This window comes from Dermochelys coriacea, chromosome 4 (genome assembly GCF_009764565.3).
Source record: "Dermochelys coriacea isolate rDerCor1 chromosome 4, rDerCor1.pri.v4, whole genome shotgun sequence".
Lineage (NCBI taxonomy): Eukaryota > Metazoa > Chordata > Testudines > Dermochelyidae > Dermochelys > Dermochelys coriacea.
The window spans coordinates 143825542-143838383 of record NC_050071.1 but is presented as its reverse complement, the minus strand read 5'-3'; the positions used below and the strand labels follow the sequence as shown (position 1 = coordinate 143838383).

General features: G+C 48.5%; 1 protein-coding gene across 1 annotated transcript in view; it reads left to right on the top strand.

The window, feature by feature from the left end:
• SIGLEC1 (sialic acid binding Ig like lectin 1) overlaps positions 1-12842 on the top strand; it is a 53527-nt gene that overhangs the window by 19088 nt on the left and 21597 nt on the right. The window contains 8 exon segments of the mRNA XM_038400554.2: positions 1136-1417; positions 4800-5054; positions 7411-7572; positions 7575-7710; positions 9944-10032; positions 10771-10941; positions 10944-11024; positions 12227-12529. Coding sequence (XP_038256482.1) covers positions 1136-1417; positions 4800-5054; positions 7411-7572; positions 7575-7710; positions 9944-10032; positions 10771-10941; positions 10944-11024; positions 12227-12529 — 1479 coding nt within the window.

Below are 12842 nucleotides of genomic sequence, written 5' to 3'. Positions count from 1 at the left end.
CCAAAGGTCCCAGGGGCTGGTGTCAATCCAGGGGTGTCGGTGTAGTTACTCCAGAGGTCTCCTAGAAGCTGCATCTGGTCAACAGGTCCTAGTTCCTCCTGTTCTCCTGGACCCACTTATTCTCACTGCTGCCCAGACCCTCCCCTCTGACTCCCTCTTTCCACTTGGTAGTGCTACTGTCAGCTCTGGAAACGTTTCTCATTAAGGCCAACTGCCAGCTGCCCAATCTATATCACTTCTTCCTTCTCTACCTACCACCAGCTCATTAGAGCTCCCCACTTTCCTCTCAGTATGCCCCCTGCGCATGCTGCCCAGCCCCCTCTCCCACCCACCATCCCCTGGCAAACAGGACTCTCCTCCCAGCCCCGAGGGCACTGTGGTGCTGAGATAGCTGGTAGCCAAGACTGCCCCCGGCTGTCAAAGGGACTCCAGTGCTCCATGGAGCCCAGCACCACTTACCTGCCCACACATTTCAGCCTGAGAACTCTACCCCAGGATGTTCTTCTGCTCACAGGCTAATACCTGCAGCCACCTCCTGCCCATGTCATTGGCTTGACCAGGGGACCAGACCTTTCCAGCTAATACCATGGAGCTGCCCTCCTTTCCCAAAGCAGAGAGGCCCCCGGCTATGCTGCCCAGGGAACGTGGTTAGGAAGCGCCTTAAGTCCTGGATCTGGTTTCCTAGCTTGCAGGGAACCATCTCTAGGGTTAAGAAGCTGGGTCAGGTCCTTTGCCCACTCCAGGCTTTGGTCTCTGACACTGCCAGTGGGGATCTTTTGCCCTGTGGGGATTTTCAGATATATAGACTCTTCGAACCCTAGGGTGAGAAGGGACCACAAGGGCATCTAGGTCTAACCCCCGGTCAAGATGCAGGACTTCTTGTGCCTACAGCCTTTCCAAGAGACCACAGATAGAAGAGCTCTCAGAGGGTGAGGAGAGTCATGAGGCAGCATGGATCAGACTGGAGACAGTGACCAAATGCCTCTGAGCTAACCCGACTTCCCTAAGGTCATGACTACTGGCTTCAGTCTCAGCCAGCGATTCCTGGCTGTGGTGATGCCCACTGGATGCTGCCTCCATTCCAGCTTCACTCAATGGCGTGTCCTTTCGTTCCACATTCCGACTCGCCCTGCAGATGTCCCACGCCAAGGCCCAAAAGTGGTCATCAACCCCTCTGCATAACGAATCATCCGGTGGCAGACACCGTGTCCTCAGTGCAGTGTGAACCTACGCACCTTCCCTGAGGTCACCAGCTTACAAGTGTGGTACAAGGGCAGGAACCGCCTTTGTGATGCGAACAGATCCTGGACTCTCCAGAGCGTTGCTCGTGAAGATTATGGCCCGTACCACCTGTGAGCGGAAAATTCAGGTCGGGGACCAGGGGTGGCGTGAAGCAGTTGTTTCCTATGTGTTTTTTGTAAGTATGGAGGATGTTGGACCTCAGATTCATAGAGTCTCATAGACCTACTAAGGTCAGAAAGGGACCATTTCCTGATCCATCTAGTCCGGACCTCCTGCACAGGTGCAGGCCACAGAATCTCTCCCCCCACTCCTACGAAAACCTCACCTAGGTCTGAGCTATTGAAGTCCTTAAATCATGGTTTAAGACTTCAAGGGAGCAGAGAAGTCTCCCTCAAGTCACCCATGCCCCATGCTACAGAGGAAGGCGAAAAACCTCCAGGACCTCTCCAATCTGCCCTGGAGGAAATTCCTTCCCAACCCCAAATATGGCAATCAGCTAAACCCTGAGCATATGGGCAAGATTCACCAGCCAGATACTACAGAAAATTCTTTCCTGGGTAACTCAGATCCCATCCATCTAATATCCCATCTCAGGGGATTAGTCCCTATTTACCCTGAATATTTAAAGATCAATTACTTGCCAAAATCCCATTATCCCATCATACCATCTCCTCCATAAACTTATCGAGTAGAATCTTAAAACCAGATAGATCTTTTGCCCCCACTGCTTCCCTTGGAAGGCTATTCCAAAACTTCACTCCTCTGATGGTTTAGAAACCTTCGTCTGATTTCAAGTCTAAACTTCCTGGTGGCCAGTTTATACCCATTTGTTCTTGTGTCCACATTGGTCTGAGCTTAATAATTCCTCCCCTCTCCTGTATTTATCCCTCTGATATATTTATAGAGAGCAATCATATCTCCCCTCAACCTTCTTTTAGTTAGGCTAAACAAGCCAAGCTCCTTAAGTCTCCTTTCATAAGACAAGTTTTCCATTCCTCGGATCATCCTAGTAGCCCTTCTCTGTACCTGCTCCAGCTTGAATTCATCCTTTTTTAAACATGGGAGACCAGAACTGCACACAGTATTCTAGGTGAGGTCTCACCAGTGCCTTGTATAACGGTACTAAAACCTCCTTATCCCTACTGGAAATGCCTCTCCTGATGCATCCCAAAACCGCATTAGCTTTTTTCACAGCCATATCACATTGGCAGCTCATAGTCATCCTATGATCAACCAATACTCCAGGGTCCTTCTCCTCTTCCGTTACTTCTAATTGATGCGTCCCCAACTTATAACTAAAATTCTTGTTATTAATCCCTAAATGCATAACCTTACACTTCTCACTATTACAGTTCATCCTATTACTATTACTCCAGTTTACAAGGTCATCCAGATCCTCCTGTATAATATCCCGATCCTTCTCTGAATTGGCAATACCTCCCAGCTTTGTATCATCTGCAAACTTTATTAGCACACTCCCACTTTTTGTGCCAATGTCAGTAATAAAAAGATTAAATAAGATTGGTCCCCAAACCGATCCCTGAGGAACTCCACTGGTAACCCTCCCTCCAACCTGACAGTTTGCATTTTCAGTAGGACCCGTTGCAGTCTCCCCTTTAACCAATTCCTTATCCACTTTTTGATGTTCATATTGATCCCCATCTTCTCCAATTTAACTAATAATTCCCCATGTGGCACAGTATCAATACCTTACTGAAATCTAGGTAAATTAGATCCACTGCATTTCCTTTATCTAAAAAATCTGTTACTTTTTCAAAAAAGGAGATTAGGTTGGTTTGGCACAATCTACCTTTTGTAAAACCATGTTGTATTTTGTCCCATTTACCATTGACTTCAATGTCCTTAATTAATTTCTCCTTCAAAATTTTTTTTCAGGACCTTTCATACTACAGATGTCAAACTAACTGGCCTGTAGTTACCCGGATCACTTTTTTTTTCCTTTCTTAAAAATAGGAACTATATTAGCAATTCTCCAATCATTCGGTACTACTCCTGAGTTTACAGATTCATTAAAAATTCTTGCTAATGGGCTTGCAATTTCAGGTGCCAATTCCTTTAATATTCTTGGATGAAGATTATCTGGGCCCCCCGATTTAGTCCCATTAAGCTGTTTGAGTTTTCGCTTCTACCTCAGATATGGTAATATCTACCTCCATATCCTCATTCCCATTTGTCATGCTACCATTATCCCCAAGATCCTCTTTAGCCTTATTAAAGACTGAGGCAAAGTATTTGTTTAGATATTGGGCCATGCCTAGATTATCTTTAACCTCCACTCCATCCTCAGTGTTTAGCGGCCCCACTTCTTCTTTCTTAGTTTTCTTCTTATTTATATGGCTAATTCCATTGGAGCACCATGGCTTCATGGGGACCATGTGCAGCAAAGAGAACTAAAACCAGTGCTCCATCTAGGCCAGGACGGCCAATGGTGGATGCTTCAGCAATACAAGAACGTTCCCTCCACCCTAATGCAACTGACTGTCTACCTAAGTATTTTCATTAGAGCTGGCTGGGAATTTTTTGAGAAATGGGTTTTTAAAAAATGCTTATTCATCGAAACCCAAAAGTTTGCAAAGCAGGGTTGGTTTCAAGGATTCTCCTGACTCAAAATATGATCAGAAAACTTTTTTGAAATGGTCAAGCTGGCTGGTTTTGACATTTTTTGCACTGGAATGTTTCCATTTTTCAAGTCAAAATGACTTTGTTTTAGAAATGTTAGTAAATTTCAACTAAAAAATAGTTAAAAAAAACACAGGTCAAAAATCAAACTGAAACATGTCATTGACCGAAACCAATTTTTTTTTCTCATTCACAAAAATTAAAGATTGACTTTTCATCCCAATTCTGGACAGCGATATTTTTCAGTGTCTCCGATTTTTTATATGACGGGAAAATGGTTTCCTACTCAGCTCGATTGATCACCCTCATGTCCGAGTGCCTCACAAGCGCTAATGAATCTACCCTTTGGGATAAGGAAGTATTGCTAGCTCTGTTTTACGGATGGGGAAACGAGGCATGGAGTGACTAAATGACTTGCCCCAGTACAGCAAGTCTGCCAGTGTGGTAGAAAATTGAGTCCAAAATCTCTCAAGCCCAGTGCAGTGCTTTAATCACAAACCCAGCCTACCTCCCACTTCACTCTTCAATCCTGGAGGGAAGGGGAGGGTCTTCTTGAACCCAGAGGGTTTCCCATTCATGTCCTGAAGCTGGAGGATCAGTAGCCCTTGAAATCTGGCTCCACCCCGTCCTGGGTGCAGGTTATTTGCTAGGATCATGTGTGTGTGGTGTGTATCTCACATACTCAGTTTCCTGCCACTGCAGGGGTCTGGAGCACTGGTGCACCTCCTTTCCCCCTGTGGCACAAAGTAAGTGAGTATCCCAAGAGCTGTAACATTTGGTCCAATTCTGGTGGATGGGCTTGCTAGGGGGTGGCTGAGTGGTGCTTAGTGGCCGTGCTATACAGAAGGTCAGACTGGATGATCTGGTGGTCCCTTCTAGTCTTAACCTCTGACTCAATCTGCTGTCATCTCCTTCAGCTGCAGTGGTCTCGGTGAGCCCTTCTGCAGAGATACAGGAAGGCGAGATGGTCACTTTGACATGCGAGGTTCCCGGCGAGGACAACCAGGATCTCAGCTACACCTGGTACAAGAACAATATCTGGATCAAGGAAGGCACGGCCCGCTCCCTTGTGTTTCACGAAATCACCACCAGCGACACTGGCTATTATTTGTGCAAGGTGCAGAACGACAAAGGGAGTGAAATGTCCCAGGCCATCAGCCTGAGTGTGTTCTGTAAGTGTATCACAAAACACCCTCTTTCAGCTCACATCTAATACTGCAGGACACCTTGATCTGTGGTTTATAAAGGGTTAATAAATGATCAATAGATGGGAGGAGCTAGCCCACAGGAGCAGCAAACAGAGAGTTTTGCCAGGAGGTCTGTGAAGAGGATGTGATCCTTGGGTGAGTTTGGCTGCTAGTTTGTTGTGCTTGAAGATTCCAGTGTGGTTTGGAGGGTTGTGCGCTGAGCCGGCTGTGGGGCACAGGGCCTGCTTAGGGAGAAAAGGGATTTAAAAAAGCCAGCTTCTAAGCAACCAGAGGAGCTAGTGAATAGGGAGTTTTGCGAGGTAGTTTAGAGAGGGGGTGCAAGAGGCAGATACACCTAACAACATCCTCTAAACTTAACCCCCACCCTCCCAAAAGCAACACAAATCCTGCAGGAGTAAAAAGAACGCTGGCAGAAGTCCAGCAGCAGAGTGGGGGCAGGGGGAGGATATCCAGTTTATTGCGCTGATGCAGCATGCATGATTACCTGCCTTGTGGGCAGGTGGCATAGGTGTGCATTCAGTGCAAACAGCTCCTGGCCTTCAGAGACCGAGGACCGGCTCAGAAGACCAGAGTGGCTGAACTGGAGGAGCGAAGGGAGACAGAAAGGTGCAACCGAGGAGACTTTCAGGTACATGGCAGAGCGGCCCCATCCCACTCTGACAGCCTCTGAGTAATACAGGCGGGTGGGGGGGCTGGGAAATCACAGTTTTGGGGAAAAATAAATATTTTGGGAGTTTTGCCTTGAAATTTTTGTCAGTAAAAACTGGGGAAACCATCCCTGCACCAGGAAATAGCTGGTAAATATCAGCTTCCCCACAATTGTCTGCCAGGAGATCATGGGATGTTTGATGCAGTGAGGCTTGCAGGGTTGCTGGTACTTGGGTAAATGTGACCGGGTTGCTCTTGGGCTCACAGCAACCACAGCTGTCTCCCCGGTCAGGTGCAACAGACAGAGATTACCTGCAGCAGCCTTACTCAGCAACAACCGCTGCATCAGTGCTAGCAAATCCAAACCGATGGTCCCGGGAGTCACTCTGCAGGCAGCATCTCTAGTCAGTGGCTGGGCCCAATCAGGCCTCTCCTTCACGGAGTCTGCTCTCCTTCCCATACAGTCCTGAACTGCGCTGGGGTCTCCCCTTTTAACCTCCCCCTCCAAGTCGGATACCTATTACAGGGGGGCAGGGCCAGTTGAGCCCCCAGCAGCTCATTAGCCATTTCCTGGCCAGTGTGGGGTTTGTCTACACCAGTGGGTCTCATCCTGTGGTCCTATCTGCACAAAGCTGCGGCCCATGTGACATCCTGAGGGCCACACAGGTAGTATTGGATGCGGCCCACGTAACACATCATGGGCCATATATGTGACATATGGTGGGCATTTGTCCCAGCTGCAAGGCAGAGCGGAAAGCAGCAGCTGCTGCCCTGGGGGTGAGCTGAAGGCAGCGCTGCCAGCCGGCAGGAGAGCACAGAAACTTGCTGCTGGCGGTCAGTGCTGCCTTCAGAGCTGGCCCCGCCAGGTGGCATGGGGCTCGGCAGGTCAGCCCCACCCCCCGGCAGTGCAGAGCTCGGGGTCAGCCCCAGCCGCGGGCATACGGGGAGGCAGTTTGGGCAGCCCCAGGCTGTCCCATTTTTACTTTAAGAAATGTAGTCACCCTACACCTAACTCTCATTGATTTCACTTGCCTCTGAGGATCTGGGCCACAGACCTGTTCACCTTTAGGGTGCTGGCCTGGATCCTGCCATGTCCAGAAGTCATTCCCACCTAACAGCTGTTTGGCCTACATGAATGAGTTGGGAGTGTCATTCCAGTTGTTAATGTAACAATGAAACCCCAGACCCGAGTTATGGTGTATTGGGAAACCCATGAAAGGGCTGTTTCTGTGCAGCCACTGAGACTTGGCAGCATAGTTAAAGCCCTGACTACTGGAGTCAAGTGATTAAGTAAAAAAAAAAAATCAGCTTCCATTTTTTATTTTTTAAAAAAAGGGCAAGTTTCTAGCACTGCTAGCTGGGGAGAAAAGCTTGAAAACGTGACCTGAGAGTGCTCTAGCGACTCAAAAACCAGAAGGAATAAAAGGAACCCCAACATTATGATATTTCAAAAATCTCCCAGGTGCTATTCAAACCCAGCAAGCACATCTGTTTTCTAAAGCTAGGTGATTTAATCTGGCCGTCACCTTTTAACCTCGTGCTCTAATCAATAAAACAAGTTGCTATCCCCCCCCCCCCCCCCACCGCCCCCCAACTGTCACTTTCCCCTGGTTCATCAATACCTGGCTCATCACAACCAATGCTCGGTCATTGTCTCCCTTCCACCACACAGATCCCCCAAGGGGCCTTGCAATCAGCTTGTTCCAGGAGATGCAGGAAGGAAAACTGGCTATCATTCACTGCACCGTGGATAGCCACCCCCTGTCTGTCCTGGCCCTTTACCACAACGAGGCCCTCCTCGCCACCACCAGCTCCCACGCGGCCCCCAACCAGCGCTCAGCGTCACGGCTTCCCACAACTCCTTGAAACTGGAGATCTGGAACGTGCTGCCGGAGGACGACGGCCGATACCGGTGCACGGCAAGCAACACGTACGGGAACGCGACTGCTGTAAAGCTGTTCCAGTGCCCAAAGTGAGTAAACGATTGGGGATTACCACATGGCGTAAGGGGCTGCCACCAATCAGGACTCTCCTAGAGCCTCCTAGGCGTGTAACAGATTTCTGGGCATGATGTCTTCTTCAAGCATCATGTTTAATAATACCCACATTCTTCTGCCACCTTCACAGTGGAAACCCTGGGCAATGTGGTCCTCTCTCCCCTCTCCCTTTGAGGAGCATTTCACATTTGTTCATTGTGCCATGCCTGCACCATCCTTAGATTAAGGCCTTACAAGAAAGGTCGGCTGACTGCTGGGGCACCCCCTCGTGTCTGGCTCTCCTCACCTATCCATGCTCCCCCCTCCCCCGGCCAACAGCGTTGGTCTACCTCTTTCTCGTGACTCCGTCCTCTGGCCAGCTTGCTTGAACGTCTCTCCCCTGCTGGGGTAACAAACGTACAACAAATGTTCCAAATCGTCCCAACACAAGATTCCTCGGCCCCCTTGGGTGCTATTGCTCAGCTTGTCCTTGAGGCTCTGTCTTCAGCCCCATCCTGGACTCAACAGTCCTGACATGAAGCATGGGCTGAGAACCCTGATCCACTCTCCTTCCCTGCAGCCTGCACTAACCACAGCTTCTCTGCTGGTCCCCAGGCGTCTCCCTTGGTCCTCCCATGGCCTTCTTTCTCTGCTGGAACACCAGCCGCTCAGGACTGCCTCTCCCTGCCACTGGGATTAATTCTGTTCCTGCGGCTTTCTTCAGTCTGCCTTCCCCTGGCCCTTCCCAGAGAGAGGAAACACCCAACTGCCTCTAGGGACAATGTGCCTCTGGCCCCAGCTTCGCTGCCCCCGACCTCCAGGTTTCCTCCTGGCTCTGGGCCCTCTGATTCTGGCTCCCAGGCTTCTCTCATCCTTTAGCCAAGGAAACGCTCAGCTATCTCTCACCCGAGTCTCCTCCCTTCTCTGCCGTCTGCTCCTTCCTTTATGAACATCTGTCTCCTCCCAGCTGGGCTGGATAACCAGTTACAACCTGACAACCCTCCTGAATCATCTGGGGGCCTCAGATGGGCTCAGGATCATGTTACACCCAATCAAGACCTCCACTCAATAAGGAAGCTATCGAGATGCTATTTAACGTTCTCATATAGGCAGAGCTGGCTGACAAAACAGAACAAACAATTTCACTGAACATTTTCAAGTTTCAGAGTTGTTGCCAAAATTGGAACCAATTTTCAAATTTTTTTAGAAATTTTCATTAATATTTTTTCAAAACATTTCATCTCTCTTCCTTTTTTGGCCCCCTTTTGGCTAGCCAGTGAAATCATGTGGATAATGTCCGACGGTTTCCCCCTCCCTACCTTTCTTTTCCTTGTTTTTCCTTTTCCACTCAGTGACTTTTCAGATCTTTTCCTATTTCAGACCAGTTAAAGAGCAGCAAAAGGGAAAAAAAAGAAGAGTAAAGTGGAAGGGTGGGGAGAAACAACCTTGCAGTTTGCTCATCCGGTTGGATTTGGTGAGAGGGGAATGATGAGAAATGAGAAAAACCAAAAATCTATAGTTTCAAAACTTAAGTAATTTTTAGATTTTTGAAAACCAAAATGAAACAAAAATTTCAAATGAGAACAAATTGAAAAATTTAGTTCCAGTTAGAAATTTCTGCCTGAAATGTTCAATGGAATTTGACATTTTCCCACAACAACAACAAATCCTTTTTGACAAATCCCATTTTTGAAGTGGGAAAAAATCTTTTGATTAAAATTTTTTGACCAGCTGTAACTATAGACAGCTCAGAGACTGATAATTCAAACTCACTTTTCTCCAGTCTTCCGGATTGTGCCTTGAAGAAGCTACAGCTGATTAATAATGCGGATGCTCGGATTCTAGTGAGGCACAGATGAAGAGAGCGTGTTGTTCCGGTGCTGAAGTTCTTGTATTGCTGAGCTGTGAAGTTTCATAGGGGCCTGGTGTATCTTTAAGAGGACTCTTTTCTTTTAAGCTTTCTCTGGAAGGAAACTGTTCCTTTGATTGGAGAAGCCAGGAGCATTCCTAATAGAGCTAATCAGAAAATGTTTTTCAGGGTTTTTTCCTGTTGTAAATTTTGAGTTTTCACCAAAATGTTTAGACTTCTTAGCAAAAAAAATTGAAAACCCAAAATTTTGATTGAAAAATTTCAACTGGAAACCAAAAATCTTTCAATTTGGAAATGCAGTGATGGTACTTCATGGGAATTGTAGTTTAGGGTCCTCATGTTCCCTTTCTCCTCTATAGTCCAGAATCCCTGGCCAAACCACAATTCCCATTATGCACCGTGGCTTCCTTCTTGTTAAGCCACCACAAGTGCATCAAGGGACTCCCTGGTGCAGTGCATCATGGCAAATGTAGTTTGACTAGGGAACCCAACCCATAGAGAAGAATGGGGGCAGTATGCACCTGAACTACAACTCCCATGAAGCACTGCAGCAGTATTCCCAAACCACAGTGTTTTAGCTTTGGGCCAAAGCCAAAAACTTTTCTGGTTTGGGTGTTAGGATTTGGTGACAAAAAGTCATTTTTTCCCACACAGAGACCAGACTTCTTTTGTGGAACATTTTGTTTTGCCAAAAAAAAAAAAAAAAGGCAATTGAAAAACAGTTTCAACAGAATTTTTTCAACCCCCCTTCCACCTTTGGGGCAGATATCCCAATGCGGTAGGAGAAACTGAAAGCCATCCTGCCAGTCTTATAAATGGCCCGTATTCTTCCCCTCTCTCCCTCCACCAAACCGGTCACAATAAAAAAGAACAGCAAACAATAAAGAACTGCAACCTATCCCCTTTCCCAAGCCCATAATACTGCTGTAGAGGCAAACCCAAACAAGAGCAGGGTGCTGAACCTACACTCAGCAGCTGACTAGAGGCTTGATTTCAGTGTCCCTGGCTTTGTTACATTTCCCTGTACATCACAGGACCCACACAGCCCTTAGCGAATTGGCAATGTGGGCAGTGTCCAGCCGGGACTTGACGGAGGCTGCTCAGGTTCACAGCCCAGAGGGCAAACCTTGGGTGATGAAGATTTCACTCCCCTGCTTTACTGTGTTCCCTCCCCTCCCTCTTTCAGCGGCGAGAGTGTTGATTGGTCCCTCCCCGGAGGTGCGCGAAGGAGATGCAGTCACCCTGACGTGCATCACCACCCGAAGCGCAGAGGAAGGGACCAGCTACACCTGGTATAAGAATGCCAGGTGGCTGGGGGAGAGCTCTGAGAACACCCTGGTCCTCCCAGCCACAAGCAGTGGGATGCGGGCGCTTTCCAGTGTAAGGCCCAGAATAAGAGAGGCAGCAGCACCTCTCCGGCTGTCACCCTGCGGGTGCTATGTAAGTATAACCTCCCTTCCGCAGGCCCCTGGAATAAGGCAAAAGGGGGAATTCTTTGTGATTAGGGAACTGGCTAGTCCTTAGATCAGCTGGGGGACATCTTGTGGAGGCTACAATTCACATACCGAAGGCCAAGTTCTGCCCTCAGCTGCCCCATTGTGAAACTAAAGTGATCCTGAATCAATGGAGTTACTCCAGTTTTACACCAGATTGACTCCAGATTTACACGAGCATCTCTGAGAGCAGAATCTGGCTCTGAGAACCTTTATTAAAGTAAGATGCAAGTTGGTTAATCGGATCAATCTGGCAGTGCCGTGCTGGTCCTGCAACCGCTGCTACATAGCTAGCCTTCTTGCCCCAGTAACCTTCTAGCTGAGTTCCCACAATCCAGATTGCACAGCAGGTGCTAAACTGGCATGGCGCTGGTGGAGTTGTCGTCCTGCAGGTGAGCTCTAGAGTAGAACTGGTATCCTAACCATTCATGGTCAGTAAAAACAGTCCCTGACTGGCATTCTTCATAAGAGTATTAACTCCGGTGCCAGACCCAAACTCCGCCTGCGGTAACTGCTGTTTGTCCTGCCAATCTCTTCTCCCTGTCGTTTTAGGAGGAAGCCGTTGTTTTCGCTTCCTGCCCTTAGCTTGAGTGTAGCCTTGCTGTGCACTATAAAACAGCTGCTACGTTCCACCCCAGAGCTGCACGTGCATTTCAGAGGTGGATGAAGGGCTCCCTACCCATAGCTTGTGTATGAGTTTAAATTTCTGGACTCTATCAGGATCCAAGGCTCCATAAAAATGCAAGATCCTTGGGCCAGCTCCTGAAGTGGGTGTCAATTGGAGTAGCTCCACTGAAGGAAATAGAGCTGTGCGGATTGACACCAGCTGAGGGCCTGGCTCATTGTAATCATCTAAACGCCCAAAGTTCTGCCCCAGAACATATGGTCCATCATATCAAAGTGAGGCTGCAGGCTCAGGGACCTTCAGTTGCTCCGGATTCCAATTCTGGCCAGATTCCTGTCTTGCCTTTATTGGCCCAGGCCTGTTCTGAGCAAAGAAGGAGAGTGAAGCAACTGCCTGGCTGCTGGTGCCATCAGAAGTACCATTAGAGCGCTGGGGAGGAGGGGGGGGGTTGAAAGGTTTCTCCTAATCTAGTAAACAATCATATGTCAGATAACATATTGGCAAACAACATTTTAACCCTGCAGTCCCACCGAGACGGCCCCAGATGAGCTCCCTGCTAGAGACGCAGAACAGGCATCTGGGTATCATCCTGTGCACCACCGAGAGCGACCCCCAGTCCCAATTAGCCCTGTACAAAGGAGATGAATTAGTAGCTTCCACCAGTGGCTCCCGCTCGTTGGCCGGCCAGAGGCTCAGTGCGACTCCATCGTACAACAGCTTGAAGGTGGAGATCCGCGAGGTGGTGCTGGAGGACGAAGGGACCTACGTGTGCTCGGCTAGGAACACCTACGGCAATGCAAGCACCTCCATGGTCTTCAGTGCAGAGAGTGAGTGCCCAGATGGGTTCCTCTTGTCAAAGGAAACTGGCCTTTCCAATCACATGTGTTGGGAGAGAGAGCCAGGCAGGCAGGGAGGGGGGCCAGGTCCCTCTGTTGGCAGTAAGGACGATTCACACGAATCCTTCTGCTATTATTAAAAAATCCCCCAGCAATTCCATTGATCGCAATGGGGATTCACTGGAGGGGTGGTGCAATCCCACCAACTCCTGTCATGGCACTGGATTGAATTCTTAGCGAAAATGGCGGTTGTGAGGAATTGAATAAGTATCACATTGGTCACTCTGAGCGTCCATTCACCACT